This window comes from Engystomops pustulosus, chromosome 11 (assembly GCF_040894005.1).
Source record: "Engystomops pustulosus chromosome 11, aEngPut4.maternal, whole genome shotgun sequence".
Classification (NCBI taxonomy): domain Eukaryota; kingdom Metazoa; phylum Chordata; class Amphibia; order Anura; family Leptodactylidae; genus Engystomops; species Engystomops pustulosus.
This window is the reverse complement of record NC_092421.1, coordinates 84,154,147-84,177,938: the sequence shown is the minus strand read 5'-3', so window position 1 is coordinate 84,177,938 and position 23,792 is coordinate 84,154,147. Positions and strand designations below refer to the sequence as shown.

At 47.0% G+C, this 23,792-nt stretch overlaps 1 protein-coding gene across 1 annotated transcript in view; it reads right to left on the bottom strand.

Moving 5' to 3' along the window:
* Nucleotides 1-23,792, bottom strand: part of C11H10orf90 (chromosome 11 C10orf90 homolog) — a 123,051-nt gene that overhangs the window by 5,563 nt on the left and 93,696 nt on the right. Inside the window, exon 7 of the mRNA XM_072130499.1 lies at nt 6,229-6,292. Coding sequence (XP_071986600.1) covers nt 6,229-6,292 — 64 coding nt within the window. The remainder of the gene's footprint in view (nt 1-6,228; nt 6,293-23,792) is intronic.

Sequence of the window (23,792 nt, the reverse complement as noted above, 5' to 3'; positions counted from 1 at the left end):
TTTCATACTAGGTAAGGTATCATTTTTTGCTGGACGAGCTGACGTTTCCATTGATACCATTTTGGGGACTGTACGGCCTTTTGAACACAATTTTTTGTGTTGGAAAATGGGAAAAAATGGTTGATTTAGGCACCATTTTCCATTAAGGGGTTTACTATTGGGAGTAATCATTTTTATATTTTGTTAGATTTGATATTTTGGGATGGGGCAATACCTAACATGGTTATGATTTTACTTATTTAGGGAAAGGGGGATGATTTGAATTTTTACATTATTTTTTACTATTACTTCAGACCTCCCTGGGTAATTTAACCGGAGACTGTCTGATCACTCATACAATATACTGCAATACAATATACCATACTTCTGTAATACAGATCAATGTATCGATGCATAACTATTACGGGAGCCTTAAAGGGATTGGACACTTTTCAATAAATCGGTTCCATTAGACATGTCTCTGCATGTACCTCCTGTGAGAGCTTCAGCCTTTCCCTGTTCTCCCCATGCTGCTCTATGCACAACTTCCCATTTCTCACTCCATCAGTCCATCCTAATGGCAGCCTCCAGTGTGTCTTTTTTCTCTCCGTCCGTCTCACTGACACAGGAAGAGGGGAGGGAGCAGGATGAGTCATGATCTCCTGCTGCAGGTCCTTCCTATTTACCAGTGTAGGAATGCACACAGAGTCTGCACACAGCAATAAGGGAAGCATCAGGGATAATGAACGAATTGGTGAGCATTCACGGATTATTATTAAGGCAGTAAAGGCACATAGGCCATTTATGTTAAATAGTTAAGCAGGCTCCCAGCTGTCATGACAACCAATTGTCACCCTCAGAAGATGCAATACAGCTGACATTCGCCATACTCCGCTTAATTCTGGAGCGTTACAGTGAGTTGGACTATGCAACACATTTATTACAGCTTAAAGGTGCACCAAAAAAAGTTGGGGCCACTTCCCGAGCAGTGCAGGGGGCGCCAGATTCTTTAGACTGTGCACCAGTATTCAATAATAATCTGCACCCTGTACATCTAGTGCAGTTTTCACTACTTTTGATAAGTTTGGGATTATGTCTTTTTTGTTAAAAATGTAACATCTCCTCTAAGGTCATATGCAAATTAGTTGAGAAGAGTCACTTTTTGCCTAAAATGAAATAGTTTTAGAAGCAGAAGCTGCCCCATCTTGGGTTCTATAGCAGCTAAGCACATAGTTATGGTGTCAGTGTAAAGATAAGAATTTCTTCTTTACTCCTGAAATATGGCGTACAAGCCCTGAAATAGGTGCAATTCCTGAAAAATGGATAGAAATTGTTTACACCATTATGCCACCTTCACGCCAAGTGGGCTCGGAGGGGATGAAGGGAGGTGTGGTTGGCAGCTGAGTGGGACTGTGGTATAAAGGCTGCTGTGTCCTATTAAATACGACCAGCAGTGTAACTTGAGGAGATGAAGTTGCACCTGGCTCAAGGAGCATTAGCTGAGCTCCAGGGTCGGCTCCAGGTATCAGTAGGCCCCATGGTGACAGAGCCTCATTGGGCCCCATTACAGTTAACTCACATGGCGGCATTAAAAATTCAGAAACTAAAACAGTCTCCTGTTACCTAAAATATTCCCTAGTTTATCATTCCAAAAAGCCACCTCATGGTTATTTTATATAAAGCCCCCCTATCACCATATGGATTCCTTATGTACAGCCTGATGTGGGCCCCCCCAGCAGCTCTGGGCCCCGGCAATTGCCTGGGTATGCCCGGTGCTGGCGCCGGCCCTGAATAATACATTAAAGTTGGGCAGCCTTATGCAGATATGTATATAGGGGATACAGTGTCTTTAAAGGGGCAATTGCGTTAAAGGAAACTGTCAGGGCAATTTTGGACCATTGCGGGTCCATTGCTTTCTGCTCTTTTAAGCCCAAGGTCCAATGTACATCTTCTACCCCCTAGAGCTACTCCCCTGGTGCTAACTTTGAACCAAGATATAAGAAATGGCCAAAACTATTGCATCCTGAGCCATGACCGTAGATCCTTCTTGTTGATACATATAGTAGGATGTGATGTATCAGACAGGAAGCTTCTTCACGTCTCCCTTCGTTCTGGTTAGCACAAGATTTAAGCAACAGCGTTTGGCGGGTCATAAAAATATCAGCGAGAAGACAAATGATCAGCGGAAAGATCCCCCAAGCCTATCCCAGACTTATTATCCTGACACGGCCATAACATAAGCCACAAGTCACTGCAGGTAAAATGTGTCCGATCATATGAAGAATTGCAGCTCTTCCAGCAATAGATAAAGAGAAAATCAAGCAAGTCTCCTCCCGGATCAACGTCTCAATCTATGACTCAGAGATCTGTGTTATCTGCATTGGGGTGGAATAGGAAGGTTTTTGTTTCTATACATGTAAGAGCCATTTGTATTCAACAATGTAGATAATAATAATAATTATTATTTATATGGCGCACACAGATTATGCAGCGCTGCACAGAGTTTGCCAAATCAGTCCCTGTCCCCATGGGGCTCACAATCTAATCAACCTACTAGTATGTTTTGGAGTGTGGTAGGAAACCGGAGGACCCGGAGGAAACCCACGCAAACATGGAGAGAACATACAAACTCTTTGCAGATGATGACCTGGGTGGGACTAGAACCCAGGACTCCAGCACTGCAAGGCAGAAGTGCTACCCACTCAGCCACCATGCCGCCCTATTCATCTCTCTATAATCACAATATAAGGGAGGGCTCTGAGTCCCCTATAGGGAAGCCCCAGAGATGCGGCTCTTCTGGTGCCTGGGATGGACTTTGTTTCAAGTACTGCAAAGATTGTCAGGCCTGGGTAGGTGAGTATTCACACCATACATGCAGCAGACGTCAAGCACTTCATATACATTACTGACATGGATGAGTCTGGGGAATCACAATTTTCTATAATTGTATTGTGTATGATGGCATAAAAGGTTGGTAAATGCTGCCAGGACTCATAAAGACTGCGAGTTCTGCTCCCTCCACCCACTCATAGAGACTGCGAGTCCTGCTCCCTCCACCCACTCATAGAGACTGTGAGTCCTGCTCCCTCCACCCACTCATAGAGAAAGCCTGTGAGTCCTGCTCCCTCCACCCACTCATAGAGATGCCTGTGAGTCCTGCTCCCTCCACCCACTCATAGAGAAAGCCTGTGAGTCCTGCTTCCCTCACCCACTCATAGAGAAAGCCTGTGAGTCCTGGTTCCCCCACCCACTCATAGAGAAAGCCTGTGAGTCCTGCTCCCTCAACCCACTCATAGAGAAAGCCTGTGAGTCCTGCTTCATCCAACCACTCAGAGAAAGCCTGTGAGTCCTACCCCCTCCACTCCTACTCATAGAGAAAGCCTGGGAGTCCTGCTTCCCCCACCCGCTCATAGAGAAAGCCTGTGAGTCCTGCTTCCCCCACCCACTCATAGAGAAAGCCTGTGAGTCCTGCTTCCCCCACCCACTCATAGAGAAAGCCTGTGAGTCCTGCTTCATCCAACCACTCAGAGAAAGCCTGTGAGTCCTGCTTCATCCAACCACTCAGAGAAAGCCTGTGAGTCCTACCCCCTCCACTCCTACTCATAGAGAAAGCCTGTGAGTCCTGCTTCCCCCACCCACTCATAGAGAAAGCCTGTGAGTCCTGCTACCCCACCCACTCATAGAGAAAGCCTGTGAGTCCTGCTTCCCCCTCCCACTCATAGAGAAAGCCTGTGAGTCCTGCTTCCCCCACCCACTCATAGAGAAAGCCTGTGAGTCCTGCTTCCCCCACCCACTCATAGAGAAAGCCTGTGAGTCCTGCTTACCCCACCCACTCATAGAGAAAGCCTGTGAGTCCTGCTTCCCCCACCCACTCATAGAGAAAGCCTGTGAGTCCTGCTTCATCCAACCACTCAGAGAAAGCCTGTGAGTCCTGCTTCATCCAACCACTCAGAGAAAGCCTGTGAGTCCAACCCCCTCCACTCCTACTCATAGAGAAAGCCTGTGTGTCCTGCTTCCCCCACCCACTCATAGAGAAAGCCTGTGAGTCCTGCTTCCCCCACCCACTCATAGAGAAAGCCTGTGAGTCCTGCTTCCCCCACCCACTCATAGAGAAAGCCTGTGAGTCCTGCTTCCCCCACCCACTCATAGAGAAAGCCTGTGAGTCCTGCTTCCCTCACCCACTCATAGAGAAAGCCTGTGAGTCCTGCTTAACCCAGCCACTCATAGAGAAAGCATGTGAGCCTTGCTTCCCCCACCCACTCATAGTTAAAGCCTGTAAGTCCTGCTCCCTCCACCCACTCATAGAGAAAGCCAGGGAGTCCTAGTTCCCCCACCCACTCATAGAGAAAGCCTGTGAGTCCTGCTTCCCCCACCCACTCATAGAGAAAGCCTGTGAGTCCTGCTTCCCCCACCCACTCATAGAGAAAGCCTGTGAGTCCTGCTTCCCCCACCCACTCATAGAGAAAGCCTGTGAGTCCTGCTTCCCCCACCCACTCATAGAGAAAGCCTGTGAGTCCTGCTTCCCCCACCCACTCATAGAGAAAGCCTGTGAGTCCTGCTTCATCCAACCACTCAGAGAAAGCCTGTGAGTCCTGCTTCATCCAACCACTCAGAGAAAGCCTGTGAGTCCTACCCCCTCCACTCCTACTCATAGAGAAAGCCTGTGTGTCCTGCTTCCCCCACCCACTCATAGAGAAAGCCTGTGAGTCCTGCTTCCCCCACCCACTCATAGAGAAAGCCTGTGAGTCCTGCTTCCCCCACCCACTCATAGAGAAAGCCTGTGAGTCCTGCTTCCCCCACCCACTCATAGAGAAAGCCTGTGAGTCCTGCTTCCCTCACCCACTCATAGAGAAAGCCTGTGAGTCCTGCTTAACCCAGCTACTCATAGAGAAATCATGTGAGTCCTGCTTCCCCCTCCCACTCACAGTGAAAGCCTGTAAGTCCTGCTCCCTCCACCCACTCATAGAGAAAGCCTGGGAGTCCTAGTTCCACCACCCACTCATAGAGAAAGCCTGTGAGTCCTGCTCCCTCCACCCACTCATAGAGAAAGCCTGTGAGTCCTGCTTCCCCCACCCACTCATAGAGAAAGCCTGTGAGTCCTGCTTCCCCCACCCACTCATAGAGAAAGCCTGTGAGTCCTACCCCCTCCACTCCTACTCATAGAGAAAGCCTGTGAGTCCTGCTTCCCCCACCCACTCATAGAGAAAGCCTGTGAGTCCTGCTTCCCCACCCACTCATAGAGAAAGCATGTGAGTCCTGCTTCCCCCACCCACTCATAGAGAAAGCCTGTGAGTCCTGCTTCCCCCACCCACTCATAGAGAAAGCCTGTGAGTCCTGCTTCCTCCACCCACTCATAGAGAAAGCCTGTGAGTCCTGCTTCCCCCACCCACTCATAGAGAAAGCATGTGAGTCCTGCTTCCCCCACCCACTCATAGAGTAAGCCTGTGAGTCCTGTTTCCCCCACCCACTCATAGAGAAAGCCTGTGAGTCCTGCTTCCCCCACCCACTCATAGAGAAAGCCTGTGAGTCCTGCTTCCCCCACCCACTCATAGAGAAAGCCTGTGAGTCCTGCTTCATCCAACCACTCAGAGAAAGCCTGTGAGTCCTACCCCCTCCACTCCTACTCATAGAGAAAGCCTGTGAGTTCTGCTTCATCCAACCACTCAGAGAAAGCCTGTGAGTCCTGCTTCATCCAACCACTCAGAGAAAGCCTGTGAGTCCTACCCCCTCCACTCCTACTCATAGAGAAAGCCTGTGAGTCCTGCTTACCCCAGCCACTCATAGAGAAAGCCTGTGAGTCCTGCTTCCCCCACCCACTCATAGAGAAAGCCTGTGAGTCCTGCTTCCCTCACCCACTCATAGAGAAAGCCTGTGAGTCCTGCTTCCCCCACCCACTCATAGAGAAAGCCTGTGAGTCCTGCTTCCCCCACTCACTCATAGAGAAAGCCTGTGAGTCCTGCTTCCCCCACCCACTCATAGAGAAAGCCTGTGAGTCCTGCTTCATCCAACCACTCAGAGAAAGCCTGTGAGTCCTGCTTCCCCCACCCACTCATAGAGAAAGCCTGTGAGTCCTGCTTCCCCCACCCACTCATAGAGAAAGCCTGTGAGTCCTGCTTCCCCCACCCACTCATAGAGAAAGCCTGTGAGTCCTGCTTCATCCAACCACTCAGAAGAGTTATAGAAGGAATAACAGATTTATCCAGTGAGTGCACTTGTGATTGCTGCACGTTACATCTGGGGTTCTCTTACCTTTTGGATCTTTGTTGCATCTCCTTCTCAGAAATTGCTCTTTCCTTTGGTCTGAATAAGTTATCTAGAAAATATAAAAATTGAAGTTATTAGTGACATGCTTGTGTGCTGACAACATAAGCGGCATGTAATCTGAGAGCATGATGGGAGAAGTAGTCCTTCGATCACTGGAGAGGCAGGGTTAAAGGGATATAGTTAAAGGGATATAGTTACACAGAATAGGAAATACATTTTTGATTGCACTGAACAGGTCCAACCTCTGGGACCCCTGGCAATGAGCTGAGCAGGGGGCCGAAGTCCATGGGGGTCATTTATCTTACCTCTGTTTGTTTTTGCCTGTCTTTTTACCATCCACTATTTTGGTAAGGCCCGTTCCACACTTGCGAGTGTGATGAGATGAACTCGCAACACACTCACAATAATGCTGCCGGGAACGCACGGCCCGAACACTGCACCGCGCGAGTGTACTCAGCATGTCAGTTCACTCCCGGTGTGCAGCGTTCGGGGAGTGCGTTCCCGGCAGCATTATTGCGAGTGTGTTACGAGTTCATCTCATCACACTCGCAAGTGTGGAACCGGCCTAATTTATCAATCTCACTTTTTCCTTGTGTTATATGGGGGTCATTTTTCAGATTTTTTTTTTTTTTAAACATTTGTTACAAATGTCTCAAAAATGTCGCACAAATGTCTCAAGTCACTTCTTTCCATTTTCTAAGTGTTCCTTAAGTTTGATTTCGTCTGGAGCCAAAAAATGTTGCAAATTTTGGACAATTTGACATGATGAATGTCGTTTGGCACAATTGGAAGATAAATGTGTCCTACTGATGAAAATACAAATGACATTTAAAAATGGCCCTAAAATGGCGCAAAAATTGCAATGCGCCAAAAAAGTTTCAAAAAAAGACAGGAAGAAAAGTAAAGATAAATGACCCCCTATGTATCCCACCAGATGCAGAATAGGAGGTAATGTCACTGGTCTTGGGTCCTTATCTTGCTCGGCCAATTTTCCGGCACATTATAAATAACTATTAGCATCTACAGTATAATTATACTGCTCGGTAATAGAGAGATATTATCCTGTATGTATCAGAGGCTCCATAAAACCTTATTATAATGACACACACACCACTTCATCACTGAGTTCTATCTTTCCCTCTCTACAGGTGGGGCCTGTATTTCGTTTTTTGGGGGATTACAATGTAATAGAAGAGAGTAATTATGATAAGTGATTCTATTTACAGGCAGATGAATTACTTAAAGGTTTAAGGGCTGATTACTTAAGAATTATTACTTGATAAGATGACATCTTGTGTTCGGAATAGCAATTCCGTGTATAAATTATTTAAATGCTGAATATATTAGGCTGTTTTGTAGTCGTATTTGGGAAAGTTATAGCTCGTGCCACTTACTGGAGTCACATAGAGGGCACTGGGGCATCCTTGGAAAAAACTGACACCCTTAAAGTGACTTTTTACAAAATTTGACTATATATTAGCCATAGTCAATGTACCTGGTACCCACTTTTACAGAGCACTGATGCCCCCCCCCCCCCATTGCCCAATATAAATCTAAAAGTTACATTTTGTTGTTACAATCTTGCTAGTATTTCTCTATATTCTAGATGGATTCGGATGGATTTCCCCAAGTTATTATTCTTGATGTGGATTTCACTCCACTCACTACATTGCTTTATGACAATGGAGGTGCAAGGGATATGAAAGAGGCTCCAGGTATTTTGACTTTTAAGGCCTAATTCAAATTTGTTTTCTGTTCGGAGGACAGACAGAGAACTGTGCAGCTGTCCGGTTTAGAGGAAGTTCTGGAAAGTGCTGTTTTCACATTTAGTAATATAAAATATGCCTTATCAGGAACCGGTCAATTAAACTAACCCACAGAGATATTTGTGAAAACTATGTCACTGCTATTATACAGCAGTACAACTATCCCTATATTGTTATTCCTCATGCCCAAAAAGCTCCTCAGCCTGTTTGTAAAGCTGACTTAGCATCTATACAAATCATTATTCCTCTCACATAATTCCTTCCTGCTCCACCTCACCTCCAGCTCATTCCTCCATTCCCCAGGAATGAGAGAGAAACTGGCTGCTTGAATCCCTGAGGGAGGGGTGATTTATTATACACCGATACTCGTGCGCCGGTGTACGATAGCCCTGCTGAGCATCCGGCACCGGCCTCTTGATGTATCCAGTGGGGCTCCACCTGGCGTAGAAATAAATGCAGTCAACAAATTTTCACGTATACAGATTCGCTAACTGCACCAAGTCCACAGGCACGGGTACAGGAACGCCCCACGACGGCCACACCCTCCTCCATGCCCACCCACTGGCGTGGAAGTGGTTGAAAAGGGGAAAATAATCTCAAGTGCTAGCAATAAGGAAGCCTTTGTAATTATTTCAGAAGCCCTGATGTGGTTTAAAAGCCCTGATAAATACCCCCATTGTCTCTAACAACCCCCTCATTCATTCCTTCCTCAGAGATTCTTTTCAGTGAGTCGCAAACACAGCCAACTTCTTTCTTATTTCTGAGGGAGGGGTGAATGATGTAGCAGAGCTCAACTGACTGGGCTGAAGAGAACACAGGCCCCTTGTCAATCAGAAAGCTTGGGGTGTGGCTAAGCTACAAATTTGCATGAATATACAAAGATGCTGAGTCAACTTTACAAACAGACTGGAACTTTTCAGGCATGTGGAATCACAATATAGGGATAGTTGTTCAGCTGTATAATCTCAGTTTTCAAAGATATGTTTAGTTAGTGTGGGCTAATTTAACGTACATGTTTCCTTTAAGCTCCCTCTAGTGGTGGCTGCAAACACTCACAGTTTTATTATTTAACTTTATGTCTTTGTCTTTCTATATCTGTGCGTCCTGGTCACTCTTAATCCATGTAATCTGGGAAACCCCTTACATATCAAGAACACACTCTTATTGTTACCATATGTTGCCCCTAAAAACACATCAATGTCAACACGATCCCCAACACAGAAGGAATGCTGTCACTTCATACTTTACAAAGCAATTTCCTTAATTAAAAGCAAATTTAACAAATGCAGGAAAAATTCTCAGCTCTGATGGTCAGGGTTCAGGTATAGAGGGTTGATAGGAAGAGACGTCTATCTCCCGGGTGGACGGGATCGCGTTGACTTGGTTGCTCGAGTTTTGTTGCTTGTTCATATTATGTAAAAACCTGCCCCCAGTAGAAGATGCAGCTGGATTTCATTGTTACAATGTGTAACTATTTTTGGCTATCTGTTACATTTACAGCCGGCAGCAGTTATAATTTGATAATGCAGCACATCAAAACCTTTTTGGGTGAATTAACAAGGACAAAACCATCCAGCGGAGCTGCGTTCCTGGAGGTGGATGGTATAATGCATGACTGCTCCGCTTCCCAATTATTTACAACGTGTGTTATGACTTTGCCTATAGCGCGACTCCATTAATTTACAAGATGAGGGTGCAGAAGAATGGAGATTGCTGCTTACAGACATTTCTTAAAGTGAATGAACAAAGGATTTAAGAAAACTGTATATAAAGTGTCAGATCAGACAGAACATAATCATCTAAGTCAATGGGGAGATATACAGTATGTGCTATGCAGGGCACTGGGAGTCCACTCAGTGGTAATAGTTTTTTGGGGTGTAGTTGTTTTCCGCTCAAAAGGAAATCTTTCATTTGATTCTATGCATTATGAGCCAAACATACCTTGAGAATGCTGTAGCTACACTGATGCAGAAAAATATCTTGTTTGATCCCTGAATTCAGTGGTTTTGCTGAAAAATGTTTGATTCAGAACCTGGTACCACAGAGGGATCATTGGGATCTATCTATCTCCTATCTATATATGTATGTATGTATGTATCTATCTCCTATCTATCTGTCTATCTATCTCCTATCTATCTATCTATCCCATATCTATCTATACCATATCTATCTATCTCCTATCTATCTATCTCCTATCTATCTATCTATCTAAACCGCAGGGTTTAGCGTCCTGAACTCCTTTCCTCATATAGAATGTATAGTCTTATCTTATATTCCCTAATTCCACTCCTTCCATAAAATGTTGTCAGGCCCCTTCATGTTCCGTCTTATCCTCTTCCTCGATGGCGGATTTCGTTTGTCACCAGGTCTCACTGTCCAGCCCGGATCATTTGTATCTAATGACACACTTTGCCTTTAATGCAGGACACATGAATAATGTATGTAGCGTGCGGCTTCCTGCAGAATTGATTTCCCGCAAGTGTCCTGCATTAAAGAAGAGCTCGGATCTTTCCCTGGAGAATTGATGGATCTCCTGAATGCAGTGTTTTCCAGGGCCTTCCCCTCCCGCTGACCATATATTAAGGAAATATAGATCCTATCACTGCGGAATCTATGGAAATAAACCGCTGGGAAGAAATTCACGGTGTTCTTTATATGTGCCAGGTAGACGCAGTGCGGGGAGCTGCGCCATTTATTAGGGGCGCCCGGCCTGAAACTAGTTCTGTCAATACAACCTCTTGGTTGTTTTGTTATTGTAATGAAACCACTGAACACAATGTAGCAAATCACTTACAGAGAATTACTGAGCCCTGCAATGTATAAGCCTGAGCCGTCTCACATCTTATATACAGTAGTTACAGTAGGAAGACTGGATGTGGTTCGTGGGGAACTGAACATCTAAGGAAGTTCTTGCGGATGTAGCAGAGCTGAGCTTGTTATTTGGCATAACTCAGGTTATATTCACTAGATGAAAGGGTATAGAGAGGTGTAACCTATACACCCAGGTTCATCTAAATCTATATCATGTGATGGGGGTGCAAAGGTCACATCTGTATACAAATACTAGTAACTGAGGAGCACCAGATTTAAAGGGATTTGACTGTAAAAGATCTATATCCCCTATACTACAAAGCACTTTCTGGTTTTGTTCATCCTCTCTAAGCCGTCACTAAATTCCTATAGAAATCTATGGAAGATGGACTAATTTTTCTGGCGCTCCATTGATGCCTACGAAATCCATTGGATGGAGATGATCCTGCAGGTCCCTGACAGTACAGAGACTTCTGGTCCCCTATTCTGCCGATCCCAGGGAGAATAGTAGTTATTGCATAATATTCTGCAAAGGACCTGCAGGTCACATCTTCAAGTCCTGTGGGTCCTCGTGCTGGCACATGATATTTTTTATTATAAAGTAAGGGTATGCCCTGATCGTTGTTCAGGGCATCCACAAAGAACAGCCTAAGATGCCATAATTAATGGCAAAAACAGTAACAGGATTCCAAATTTGTTGCCGAGAGCTAAGGACACAGCAGTGTGAGGACATGGCCATGTGATCAAAACAACCAATCAATATTGTTATCCCCTGTGCACAGGATAGGGTGCATAAAATAGACTCACAAAAGGCATAAAAAGGGGGCAATAAGAAAAATGACCCCCAATGTCTTGTTTTATTTGTATAAATAAAGTCCTGTCGCTATATAAAGATTATTATTATAACACACATGCATCATATATACTCTACATACACATGTACAAGTGCTTCTCATTAAATTAGAAACAAACTTAGGCTTAGTTCACACTACTCTTTACACCTCCATTAAAAAAAAGTAAGGTCCGGGATTGCAGAAGGAGAGGAAGAAATTCACTGATGTATTTGGGAGAAAACTAAGATGTGACAACAGCTTCATTATTAAACTTTATCATCCGGACATCTTATTCTCTGATCTTACGCAGAAATAGAAGATAGACTTGGCATTTCCAGTTTTGGGTGGATTTGCTCGTTGTAAATATTTGCTGTAAATATATTAGAAAATCCTGTTTCCTAGAAGAATTTTTTTCTGCTGCAGGGAAAATCTGTAGCAATAATGGGAAAGGGAAAAGTTTAACCTAAGCCCCTCCCATGCACCTTGTCCTCATGCCCATTAGGGGAAGAGGAGCAAATATATGTGTTTCCACCTTACCCCCCAAATCCACTTATTTTGGAAACAGAATATCAATAATATTGTACATGTTTTCAATTTAGGCTCTATGTAAGGTAAATGCCTATATAATGACAGCTTAGATACAGCAGCTCAGCACTATGTGGGGTAAATGCCTATATAATGACAGCTTAGATACAGCAGCTCAGCACTATGTGAGGTAAATGCCTATATAATGACAGCTTAGATACAGCAGCTCAGCACTATGTAAGGTGGATGACTATATACTGGCAGCTTAGATACAGCACCTCAGCTCTATGTAAGGTGGATGCCTATATAATGGCAGCTTAGATACAGCAGCTCAGCTCTATGTAAGGTGGATGACTATATACTGGCAGCTTAGATACAGCACCTCAGCTCTATGTAAGGTAAATGCCTATATAATGACAGCTTAGATACAGCAGCTCAGCTCTATGTAAGGTGGATGCCTATATAATAGCAGCTTAGATACAGCAGCTCAGCACTATGTAAGGTGGATGCCTATATACTAGCAGCTTAGATGCAGCAACTCAGCTCTATGTAAGGCGGAGGACTATATAATGGCAGCTTAGATACAGCAGCTCATCTTTATGTAAGGGAGACGACTTTATAATAGCAGCTTAGATACAGCAGCTCAGCACTATGTAAGGTGAATGCCTATATAATAGCAGCTTATCTTTATGTAAGGGAGATGACTTTATAATAGCATTTCATAGAGATGTATATAGAACTTAAATAACTTACAAAAGTCATACAAAACTCTAAGAAAACTCAAATGAAAGTGTGTATCCATAATACCCATATAGTATCCATACAGTACATTTGGAAAGATGTGGCTTTTTTTTGCAACTTTTCAGTTTGTTGCAGTAATTTTTCACCAGTTTTGTGCCTAAACACCAAACTAGCCATGCATCAAAAATACTCATGTTTTCCTCATTTATCTTATCAATCCAGATGTTTTGCTGCGTCTACTAAGGATGCATCATTAGTGACTTTTTGATTTAGGTGCAATTTTGGCGCAAAAACATTCAGGATAGAAAGGAAGTGAGTGTGGGATAGACAGTACAGAGAAGTGTCCACATGTAGCAAGATAGAAGAGCAGGTAGAGGGGGGAAAGACAGTAACTATAAGTGTCCATGTGTAGCAGGATAGAAGAGCAGGGAGATGGGGATAGACAGTACAGAAAAGTGTCCCCGTGTAGCAGGATAGAAGATCAGGGAGAGACAGTACAGAGAAGTGTCCCCGTGTAGCAGGATAGAAGATCAGGGAGAGACAGTACAGAGAAGTGTCCTCGTGTAGCAGGATAGAAGATCAGGGAAAGACTGTACAGAGAAGTGTCCCCGTGTACCAGGATAGAAGATCAGGGAGAGACAGTACAGAGAAGTGTCCCCGTGTAGCAGGATAGAAGATCAGGGAGAGACAGTACAGAGAAGTGTCCCCGTGTAGCAGGATAGAAGATCAGGGAGAGACAGTACAGAGAAGTGTCCCAGTGTAGCAGGATAGAAGATCAGGGAGAGACAGTACAGAGAAGTGTAGCAGGATAGAAGAGCAGGGAGAGACAGTACAGAGAAGAGTCCCATGTAGCAGGATAGAAGAGCAGGGAAAGACAGTACATAGAAGGGTCCCATGTAGCAAGATAGAAGAGCAGAGAGAGTTGAAGAGACAGCACAGAGAAGCGTCTGCATGTAACAGGATAGAAGAGCAGGGAGAGACAGTAAAGAGAAGGGTCCCATGTAGAAGGATAGCAAAGCAGTGAGAGTTGGAGAGACAGCACAGATAAGTGTCCCCATGTAGCAGGATAGAAGAGCAGGGAGAGTGGGAGAGACAGCACAGAGAAGTGTCTGCATGTAGCAGGATAGAGTAGCAGGGAGAGGGGGATAGACAGTACAGAGAAGTGTCCCCGTGTAGCAGGATAGAGGAGCAGGGAGAGGGGTTAGACAGTACAGAGAAGTCTGGATGTAGCAGGTTATAAGAGCAGGGAGAGCGGTATAGACAGTACAGAGAAGTGTCCTCAAGTAGCAAGAAAACCACAATGGTGTCTGAGGAGGATACTGACCAGAATTACATGGGGGCAGCAGGAGATCAGCACTGGGGGATCCCCTTCTGGAGAAGCTACTGCTGAGGAGATCACTAGGTGCGGGGTGTCACACTGCTGTGAGGGTCATTCTCATGCTGGGGTACGGGAGAGCAGTAGAGAGAAGCTTGTAGAAGGATCACATGTGAGAGCCTGAATCTAAGATTGTGCAGTTGCAGAATCATCCTGAGACTCACAAGTGGTTAATAAGATGCATGAACTCAACTCACCAGAGATGATTGTAGCTGGTGATAATTCAGACCCAACAATGCAACTCATTTAGGTGCAAAACTGGAACTAGTGCACCTGAACTGCGATACATCTGGCGCATGGTATAAAATACAGTACCATGTGGAAACTCTAGTGCACTTGGCACATCCGTACACAATTGTTATTGCTACTGATGTTTTTCTTGAGGGATAATAGTGACTTGCTGCATAATAACAGCACGCAGCGTGTGAATGTGCCTTTAAATGACACATTCAGCTCTGCTACCTGTGTAGTTCTAAGGGAATAATGTGAACCTTTGTGTTATGAGAAGAATAAATCTACAAGAACAAAATGTATAAATAAGAAATGTACAACAAGTAACAGAAAGAACATTGACATTGCGGCTTCTGCTCGGAGTCTAGAACATAAGGCTAAAGCGGCTCCAGCCTCCCAGGTATATGATAATTACTGCTGCTTAATTCTAAAACCAGTCTGCTAAAACAATAATAATACTGGACAGAGAACTGCTTAGGAAGCAAAGAAGGAAATGTCAAGAAATGCAGAAGGAGCTGCCAAGCAATGAACACAGGAGGAGCAATCACAGAGCAATAAAGACAAGAGGAAAGAATGAAATTACGAGTAATACAGTCCAATACTCTGGGAATGGGGATCATTACTGGAGGATTTCTATAGTTTATAAGCATCTATCTATCTATCTATCTATCTATCTATCTATCTATCTATCATCTATCTCCTATCTATCTATCTCCTATCTATCTATCTCCTATCTATCATCTATCTATCTATCTCTCTATCTCTCTATCTCCTATCTATCATATATCTATCTATCTCCTATCTATCTATCTCATATCTATCTCATATCTATCTGTCTATCTATCTCCTATCTATCTGTCTATCTATCTCCTATCTATCTATCTATACCATATCTATCTATCTATCTATCTCATATCTATCTATCTATCTCCTATCTATCTATCTCCTATCTATCTATCTATCTATCTATCTCATATCTATCTCCTATCTATCTATCTCCTATCTATCTATCTATCTCCTATCTATCTCCTATCTATCTATCTATCTATCTATCTCCTATCTATCATCTATCTATCTATCTCCTATCTATCTCCTATCTATCATCTATCTATCTCCTATCTATCTATCTATCTATCTCCTATCTTTCTATCTCCTATCTATCATATATCTATCTATCTCCTATCTATCTATTTTTTTTTTTCAAAAACAGGCAGCACTCCGGGATAGGCATGCTTGAAAAAGGCGTGTTTCAACGGCGAAACGTTGCACATGGAATAAAGCTTCACCCTTTTCTACGTACCTCGGAGTGCTGCCTCTTTCCTACAGTTATCTATCTATCTACAAACAAAAAAGATTTCTTTAGCGGCACTATCTATCTCATATCTATCTCATATCTATCTGTCTATCTATCTCCTATCTATCTATCTCCTATCTATCTATCTATCTATCTATCTCATATCTATCTATCTATCTATCTATCTATCTATCTCCTATCTATCTATCTATCTATCTATTATCTATCTATCTCATATCTATCTATCTATCTATCTATCTATCTATCTCATATCTATCTATCTATCTATCTATCTATCTCCTATCTATCTATCTATCTATCTCCTATCTATCTATCTATCTATCTCCTATCTATCTATCTATCTATCTATCTATCTCATATCTATCTATCTATCTATCTATCTCATATCTATCTATCTCATATCTATCTATCTATCTATCTATCTATCTCCTATCTCCTATCTATCTATCTCCTATCTCCTATCTATCTATCTATCTATCTATCTATCTCCTATCTATCTATCTATCTATCTATCTATCTCCTATCTATCTATCTATCTATCTATCTCCTATCTATCTATCTATCTATCTCCTATCTATCTATCTATCTATCTATCTATCTATCTATCTATCTCCTATCTATCATATATCTATCTATCATATATCTATCTATCTCCTATCTATCTATCTATCTATCTATTTTTTTTTTCAAAAACAGGCAGCACTCCGGGATAGGCATGCTTGAAAAAGGCGTGTTTCAACGCCGAAACGTTGCACATGGAATAAAGCTTCACCCTTTTCTACGTACCTCGGAGTGCTGCCTCTTTCCTACAGTTATCTATCTATCTACAAACAAAAAAGATTTCTTTAGCGGCACTGCTATAGAATGAAAGCTGGGTGCACGCTGCAACCGGACAGCCACGTCCTGCCAAATATAGAACAGCACTCCAAAGCGGTGGAATAATTCAAGTGGTGTTTATTCCCAAGCTGCTACATTTCGGCTTCATCTGAAGCCTTTCTCAAGCCTTTATTCCACCACTTTGGCGTGCCGTTCGCTTTTTGTTTTTCTATATCTATCTATCATCAATATGACTAATAAATATAGCTTATGGGCCACATGTATCATTCGTTTTTTCTGTTGTTTTTGCGCCTTTTCATTCAGGCGCACCGTTTTTGCGCCATTTTTGCGACTAAACGCCAAACTAGCTGCGCAGCAAAAATAACCTCATCTATTTTACCAATCCAGATGTTTTGCTGCGCATAATGATATTCATCACTTGCAACTTTTTCATTTAGGCGCAAAAACGGGCGCAAAAACACTCCAGTCCGAAGGTGGCGTTAACCTTTGCAGAGCAGCTCATCCACAGCAGCAAAGCTCAGCCAGACACTGCAGACACTAGTACAGATAATACAGACAGTACAAACACTGCAGACACTAGTACAGATAATACAGACAGTACAGACACTGCAGACACCAGTACAGATAATACAGACATTACATACACTGCAGACACTAGTACAGATAATACAGACATTACATACACTGCAGACACTAGTACAGATAATACAGACATTACATACACTGCAGACACTAGAACATATAATACAGACATTACACACACTGCAGACACTAGAACATATAATACAGACATTACACACACTGCAGACACTAGTACAGATAATACAAACATTACATACACTGCAGACACTAGAACATATAATACAGACATTACATACACTGCAGACACTAGTACAGATAATACAGACATTACATACACTGCAGACACTAGTACAGATAATACAGACATTACATACACTGCAGACACTAGTACAGATATTACAGACATTACATACACTGCAGACACTAGTACAGATAATACAGACATTACATACACTGCAGACACTAGTACAGATAATACAGACATTACATACACTGCAGACACTAGTACAGATAATACACACATTACATACACTGCAGACACTAGTACAGATACTACAGACATTACATACACTGCAGACACTAGTACAGATAATACAGACATTACAGACACTACAGACACTAGTACAGATAATACACACATTACATACACTGCAGACACTAGTACAGATTATACAGACATTACATACACTGCAGACACTAGTACATATAATACAGACATTACATACACTGCAGACACTAGTACAGATAATACAGACACTACAGACACTAGTACAGATAATACACACATTACATACACTGCAGACACTAGTACAGATCATACAGATATTACACACACTGCAGACACTAGTACAGATAATACAGACGCTACACACACTGCAGACACTAGTACAGATAATACAGACATTACATACACTGCAGACACTAGTACAGATACTACAGACATTACATACACTGCAGACACTAGTACAGATAATACAGACATTACATACACTGCAGACACTAGTATAGATAATACAGATATTATATACACTGCAGACACTAGTACAGATAATACACACACTACATACACTGCAGACACTAGTACAGATAATACAGACATTACATACACTGCAGACACTAGTACAGATAATACACACACTACATACACTGCAGACACTAGTACAGATTATACACACACTACATACACTGCAGACACTAGTACAGATCATACAGACATTAGATACTCTGCAGACACTAGTACATATAATACAGACAGTGCAGACACTAGTACAGATCATACAGACATTACATACACATACCTCCCAACTTTTGGACAAGAGAAAGAGGGACAAAAGCCCCTCCCCCTTTTTCTAAACCACGCCCATTGTCCCACCCACCCACAAGCATAGTATAATATCAACCTTGACGGTCCCCACATAGTAAAGTGCCCCTTACTTTGGCCACCCCCCCAACCCCATGGACCCGTATAATATCCCATAAAGCAAATCTGCAAAGCAGATAATATCCCATAAAGCAATCCTGTAGCCTCCTGTCCTCCAGCCTCCTCCTGTAGCCTCCAGTCCTCCAGCCTCGTCCTGTAGCCTCCTGTCCTCCAGCCTCCTCCTGTAGCCTCCAGTCCTCCAGCCTCCTCCTGTAGCCTCCAGTCCTCCAGCCTCCTCCTGTAGCCTCCTGTCCTCCAGCCTCCTCCTGTAGCCTCCTGTCCTCCAGCCTCCTCCTGTAGCCTCCTGTCCTCCAGCCTCCTCCTTCAGCATCCGCCACCTGTCCTACAGTCCCAAAGTCCCCTCTAGAATCCTCCTGTCCTCCGACCTCCCCCTCAAGCATCCTCCTGTCCTCCCCCTCAAGCCCCCTGTCCTCCAGCCTCCTCCTGTAGCCTCCTGTCCTCCAGCCTCCTCCTTCAGCATCCTCCACCTGTCCTCCAGTCCCACAGTCCCCTCTAGAATCCTCCTGTCCTCTGACCTCCCCCTCAAGCATCCTCCTGTCCCCCAGCCTCCTCCTCCTGTCCCGCAGCAGCCTCCACCTGTCCCCCAGCCTCCTCCTCCTGCCCTTTAGCCTCCTTCTGTCCGCCAGCCTACTCAAGCATCCTCCTGTCCTCAGCCTCCACCTGTCCTCCAGCATCCTCCTCCTGTCCCCAGCCTCCTCCTCCTGTCCCCAGCCTCCTCCTCCTGTCCCCAGCCTCCTCCTCCTGTCCTCCAGCATCCTCCTCCTGTCCTCCAGCATCCTCCTCCTGTCCCCAGCCTCCTCCTCCTGTCCCCAGCCTCCTCCTCCTGTCCCCAGCCTCCTCCTCCTGTCCCCAGCCTCCTCCTCCTGTCCTCCAGCATCCTCCTCCTGTCCCCAGCCTCCTCCTCCTGTCCTCCAGCATCCTCCTCCTGTCCCGCAGCAGCCTCCTCCTGTCCCCCTGCAGCCTCCTCCTGTCCCCCTGCAGCCTCCTCCTGTCCCCCTGCAGCCTCCTCCTGCCCACCAGCAGCCTCCTCTTGTCCCCCTGCAGCCTCCTCCTGCCCACCAGTAGCCTCCTCCTGCCCACCAGCAGCCTCCTTTTGTCCTCCTGTAGCTTCCAGCCCCCCCTGTCCTGCTCCTGTGCCCCAGCCCTCCCTGTCCTCCTGTAGCCTCCAGCCCCCCCTGTCCTCCTGTAGCCTCCAGCCCCTCCTGTCCTTTAGCCTCCTCCTCCTGTCCCCCAGCCTCCTCCTCCTGTCCCGCAGCAGCCTCCACCTGTCCCTCAGCCTCCTCCTCCTGCCCTTTAGGCTCCTTCTGTCCCCCAGCCTACTCAAGCATTCTCCTGTCCTCAGCCTCCACCTGTCCTCCAGCATCCTCCTCCTGTCCTCCGGCATCCTCCTCCTGTCCTGCAACAGCCTCCTCCTGTCCCCCAGCCTCCTCCTCCTGTCCCGCAGCAGCCTCCACCTGTCCCTCAGCCTCCTCCTCCTGCCCTTTAGCCTCCTTCTGTCCCCCAGCCTACTCAAGCATTCTCCTGTCCTCAGCCTCCACCTGTCCTCCAGCATCCTCCTCCTGTCCTCCAGCATCCTCCTCCTGTCCCCAGCCTCCTCCTGTCCTCCAGCATCCTCCTCCTGTCCCCATCCTCCTCCTGTCCCCAGCCTCCTCCTGTCCCCCTGCAGCCTCCTCCTGTCCCCCTGCAGCCTCCTCCTGTCCCCCTGCAGCCTCCTCCTGCCCACCAGCAGCCTCCTCTTGTCCCCCTGCAGCCTCCTCCTGCCCACCAGTAGCCTCCTCCTGCCCACCAGCAGCCTCCTTTTGTCCTCCTGTAGCTTCCAGCCCCCCCTGTCCTGCTCCTGTGCCCCAGCCCTCCCTGTCCTCCTGTAGCCTCCAGCCCCCCCTGTCCTCCTGTAGCCTCCAGCCCCTCCTGTCCTTTAGCCTCCTCCTCCTGTCCCCCAGCCTCCTCCTCCTGTCCCGCAGCAGCCTCCACCTGTCCCTCAGCCTCCTCCTCCTGCCCTTTAGGCTCCTTCTGTCCCCCAGCCTACTCAAGCATTCTCCTGTCCTCAGCCTCCACCTGTCCTCCAGCATCCTCCTCCTGTCCTCCGGCATCCTCCTCCTGTCCTGCAACAGCCTCCTCCTGTCCCCCAGCCTCCTCCTCCTGTCCCGCAGCAGCCTCCACCTGTCCCTCAGCCTCCTCCTCCTGCCCTTTAGCCTCCTTCTGTCCCCCAGCCTACTCAAGCATTCTCCTGTCCTCAGCCTCCACCTGTCCTCCAGCATCCTCCTCCTGTCCTCCAGCATCCTCCTCCTGTCCCCAGCCTCCTCCTGTCCTCCAGCATCCTCCTCCTGTCCCCAGCCTCCTCCTGTCCTCCAGCATCCTCCTCCTATCCCCAGCCTCCTCCTGTCCTCCAGCATCCTCCTCCTGTCCTCCAGCATCCTCCTCCTGTCCTCCAGCATCCTCCTCCTGTCCTCCGGCATCCTCCTCCTGTCCTCCGGCATCCTCCGGCATCCTCCTCCTGTCCCGCAACAGCCTCCTCCTGTCCCCCAGCAGCCTCCTCCTGTCCCCCAGCAGCCTCCTCCTGTCCCCCAGCAGCCTCCTCCTGCCCACCAGCAGCCTCCTCCTGCCCACCAGCAGCCTCCTCCTGCCCACCAGCAGCCTCCTCCTGTAGCTTCCAGCCCCCCCCTGTCCTGCTCCTGTGCCCCAGCCCTCCCTGTCCTCCTGTAGCCTCCAGCCCCCCCTGTCCTCCGGTAGCCTCCTGTCCTCCAGCCTCCTCCTGTAGCCCCCTGTCCTCCAGCCTCCTCCTGTAGCCCCCTGTCCTCCAGCCTCCTCCTGTAGCCCCCTGTCCCCAGCCTCCTCCTGTAGCCCCCTGTCCCCAGCCTCCTCCTCCTGTCCCCCAGCAGCCTCCTCCTGTCCCGCAGCAGCCTCCTCTTGTTCCCCAGCAGCCTCCTCCTGTCCTCCACGAGCCTCCTCCTGCCCACCAGCACCCTCCTCCTGTCCTCCTGTAGCCTCCAGCCCCCCCTGTCCTGCTCCTGTAGCCTCCAGCAGGCCCCCCCTGTCCTGCTCCTGTAGCCTCCAGCCCCCCCTGTCCTCCTGTAGCCTCCAGCCCCCCCCCGTCCTCCTGTAGCTTCCAGCACCCCCTGTCCTCCTCCAGTAGCCTCCAGCCCCCCCTTGTAGCCTCCAGCACCCCCCTGTCCTCTTCCTGTGCCCCAGGTCCCCCTTTCCTCCTCCTGTAGCCTCCAACCCCCCCTCCCCCCCGTAGCCTCCAGCACCCCCCTGTCCTCTTACTGTGCCCCAGCCCCCCTTTCCTCCTCCAGTAGCCTCCAGCCCCCCCTGTCCTCCGGTAGCCTCCTGTCCTCCAGCCTCCTCCTGTAGCCCCCTGTCCTCCAGCCTCCTCCTGTAGCCCCCTGTCCCCAGCCTCCTCCTCCTGTCCCCCAGCAGCCTCCTCCTGTCCCGCAGCAGCCTCCTCTTGTTCCCCAGCAGCCTCCTCCTGTCCTCCACGAGCCTCCTCCTGCCCACCAGCACCCTCCTCCTGTCCTCCTGTAGCCTCCAGCCCCCCCTGTCCTGCTCCTGTAGCCTCCAGCAGGCCCCCCCTGTCCTGCTCCTGTAGCCTCCAGCCCCCCCTTTCCTCCTCCTGTAGCCTCCAACCCCCCCTCCCCCCCGTAGCCTCCAGCACCCCCCTGTCCTCTTACTGTGCCCCAGCCCCCCTTTCCTCCTCCAGTAGCCTTCAGCCCCCCCTGTAGCCTTCAGCACCCCCCTGTCCTCCTCCTGTGCCCCAGCCCCCCTGTCCTTTCTGTAGCCTCCATCCTCCTCCTGGCTCCTCTCCCTGTGCCCCCCCTGTCCCCTCAGTCTCTTACCTTCTGTCATTCCATCTTCTCCCCTGGATGCGCGGAGGGGGCGTGGCCAGCCGGGGGGGGGGGGGGAGCTCGCTCCTCACATGATTGGTGCAGACATCATGTGAGGAGGGAGCAGGGGCTGGTCCCGCCTCCTACCAGCCCCCATGCCTTGGCAGCTCTAAACTACGGGGGCTGGAGGAGGCGGGACGAAGCGGAAAAAGTGGGCGGGGCCCGGGACATTCTCTCCCCTTTCCGTGGCAGCGTGACAGAGCCCATAAAACGGGACTGTCACGCTGAAAGCGGGACGGTTGGGAGGTATGCATACACTGCAGATACTAGTACAGATTGTACACACACTACATACACTGCAGACACTAGTACAGATAATACAGACACTGCAGACACTAGTACAGATCATACAGACATTACATACACTGCAGACACTAGTACAGATCATACAGACATTACATACACTGCAGACACTAGTACAGATTATACACACACTACATACACTGCAGACACTAGTACATATAATACAGACACTACATACACTGCAGACACTAGTACATATAATACAGACATTCAGACACTGCAGACACTAGTACAGATCATACAGACATTACATACACTGCAGACACTAGTACAGATAATACAGACATTATATACACTGCAGACACTAGTACATATAATACAGACATTACATACACTGCAGACACTAGTACAGATAATACAGACAGTACAGACACTACAGACACTAGTACTGATAATACAGACATTACATATACTGCAGACACTAGTATAGATAATACAGACATTACATACACTGCAGACACTAGTACAGATAATACAGACATTACATACACTGCAGACACTAGTACAGATAATACAGACCCTGCAGACACTAGTACAGATAATACAGACATTACACACAGTGCAGACACTACAGACATAACATTCTGCAGAATCCTTAGCTCTGAGAGAAGTTTGCAGAATTTTGCAGATAGTACAGACAAGTGTCCCCCGTGTAGCAGGATGACCACACTGGTGTCTGAGGGGGATTGTTAGGGTTGGTACACAAAAGACAGGGGATAGTGTGCCCTGAGCTTGCCCCAACCTCTGTCCCTTCCTATAGCCCCCCCACGCTAAACCGTGGGGCGACTACTTGAAGACTCGAAATATTCTGGGTAAGTGTGGGAAGGGGAACACAAACAGACTGACAAACATAAAACATAAAAGAATCGTAAACAAGCCGGAGTCACAACTAGAGGGTACGTCAAAAG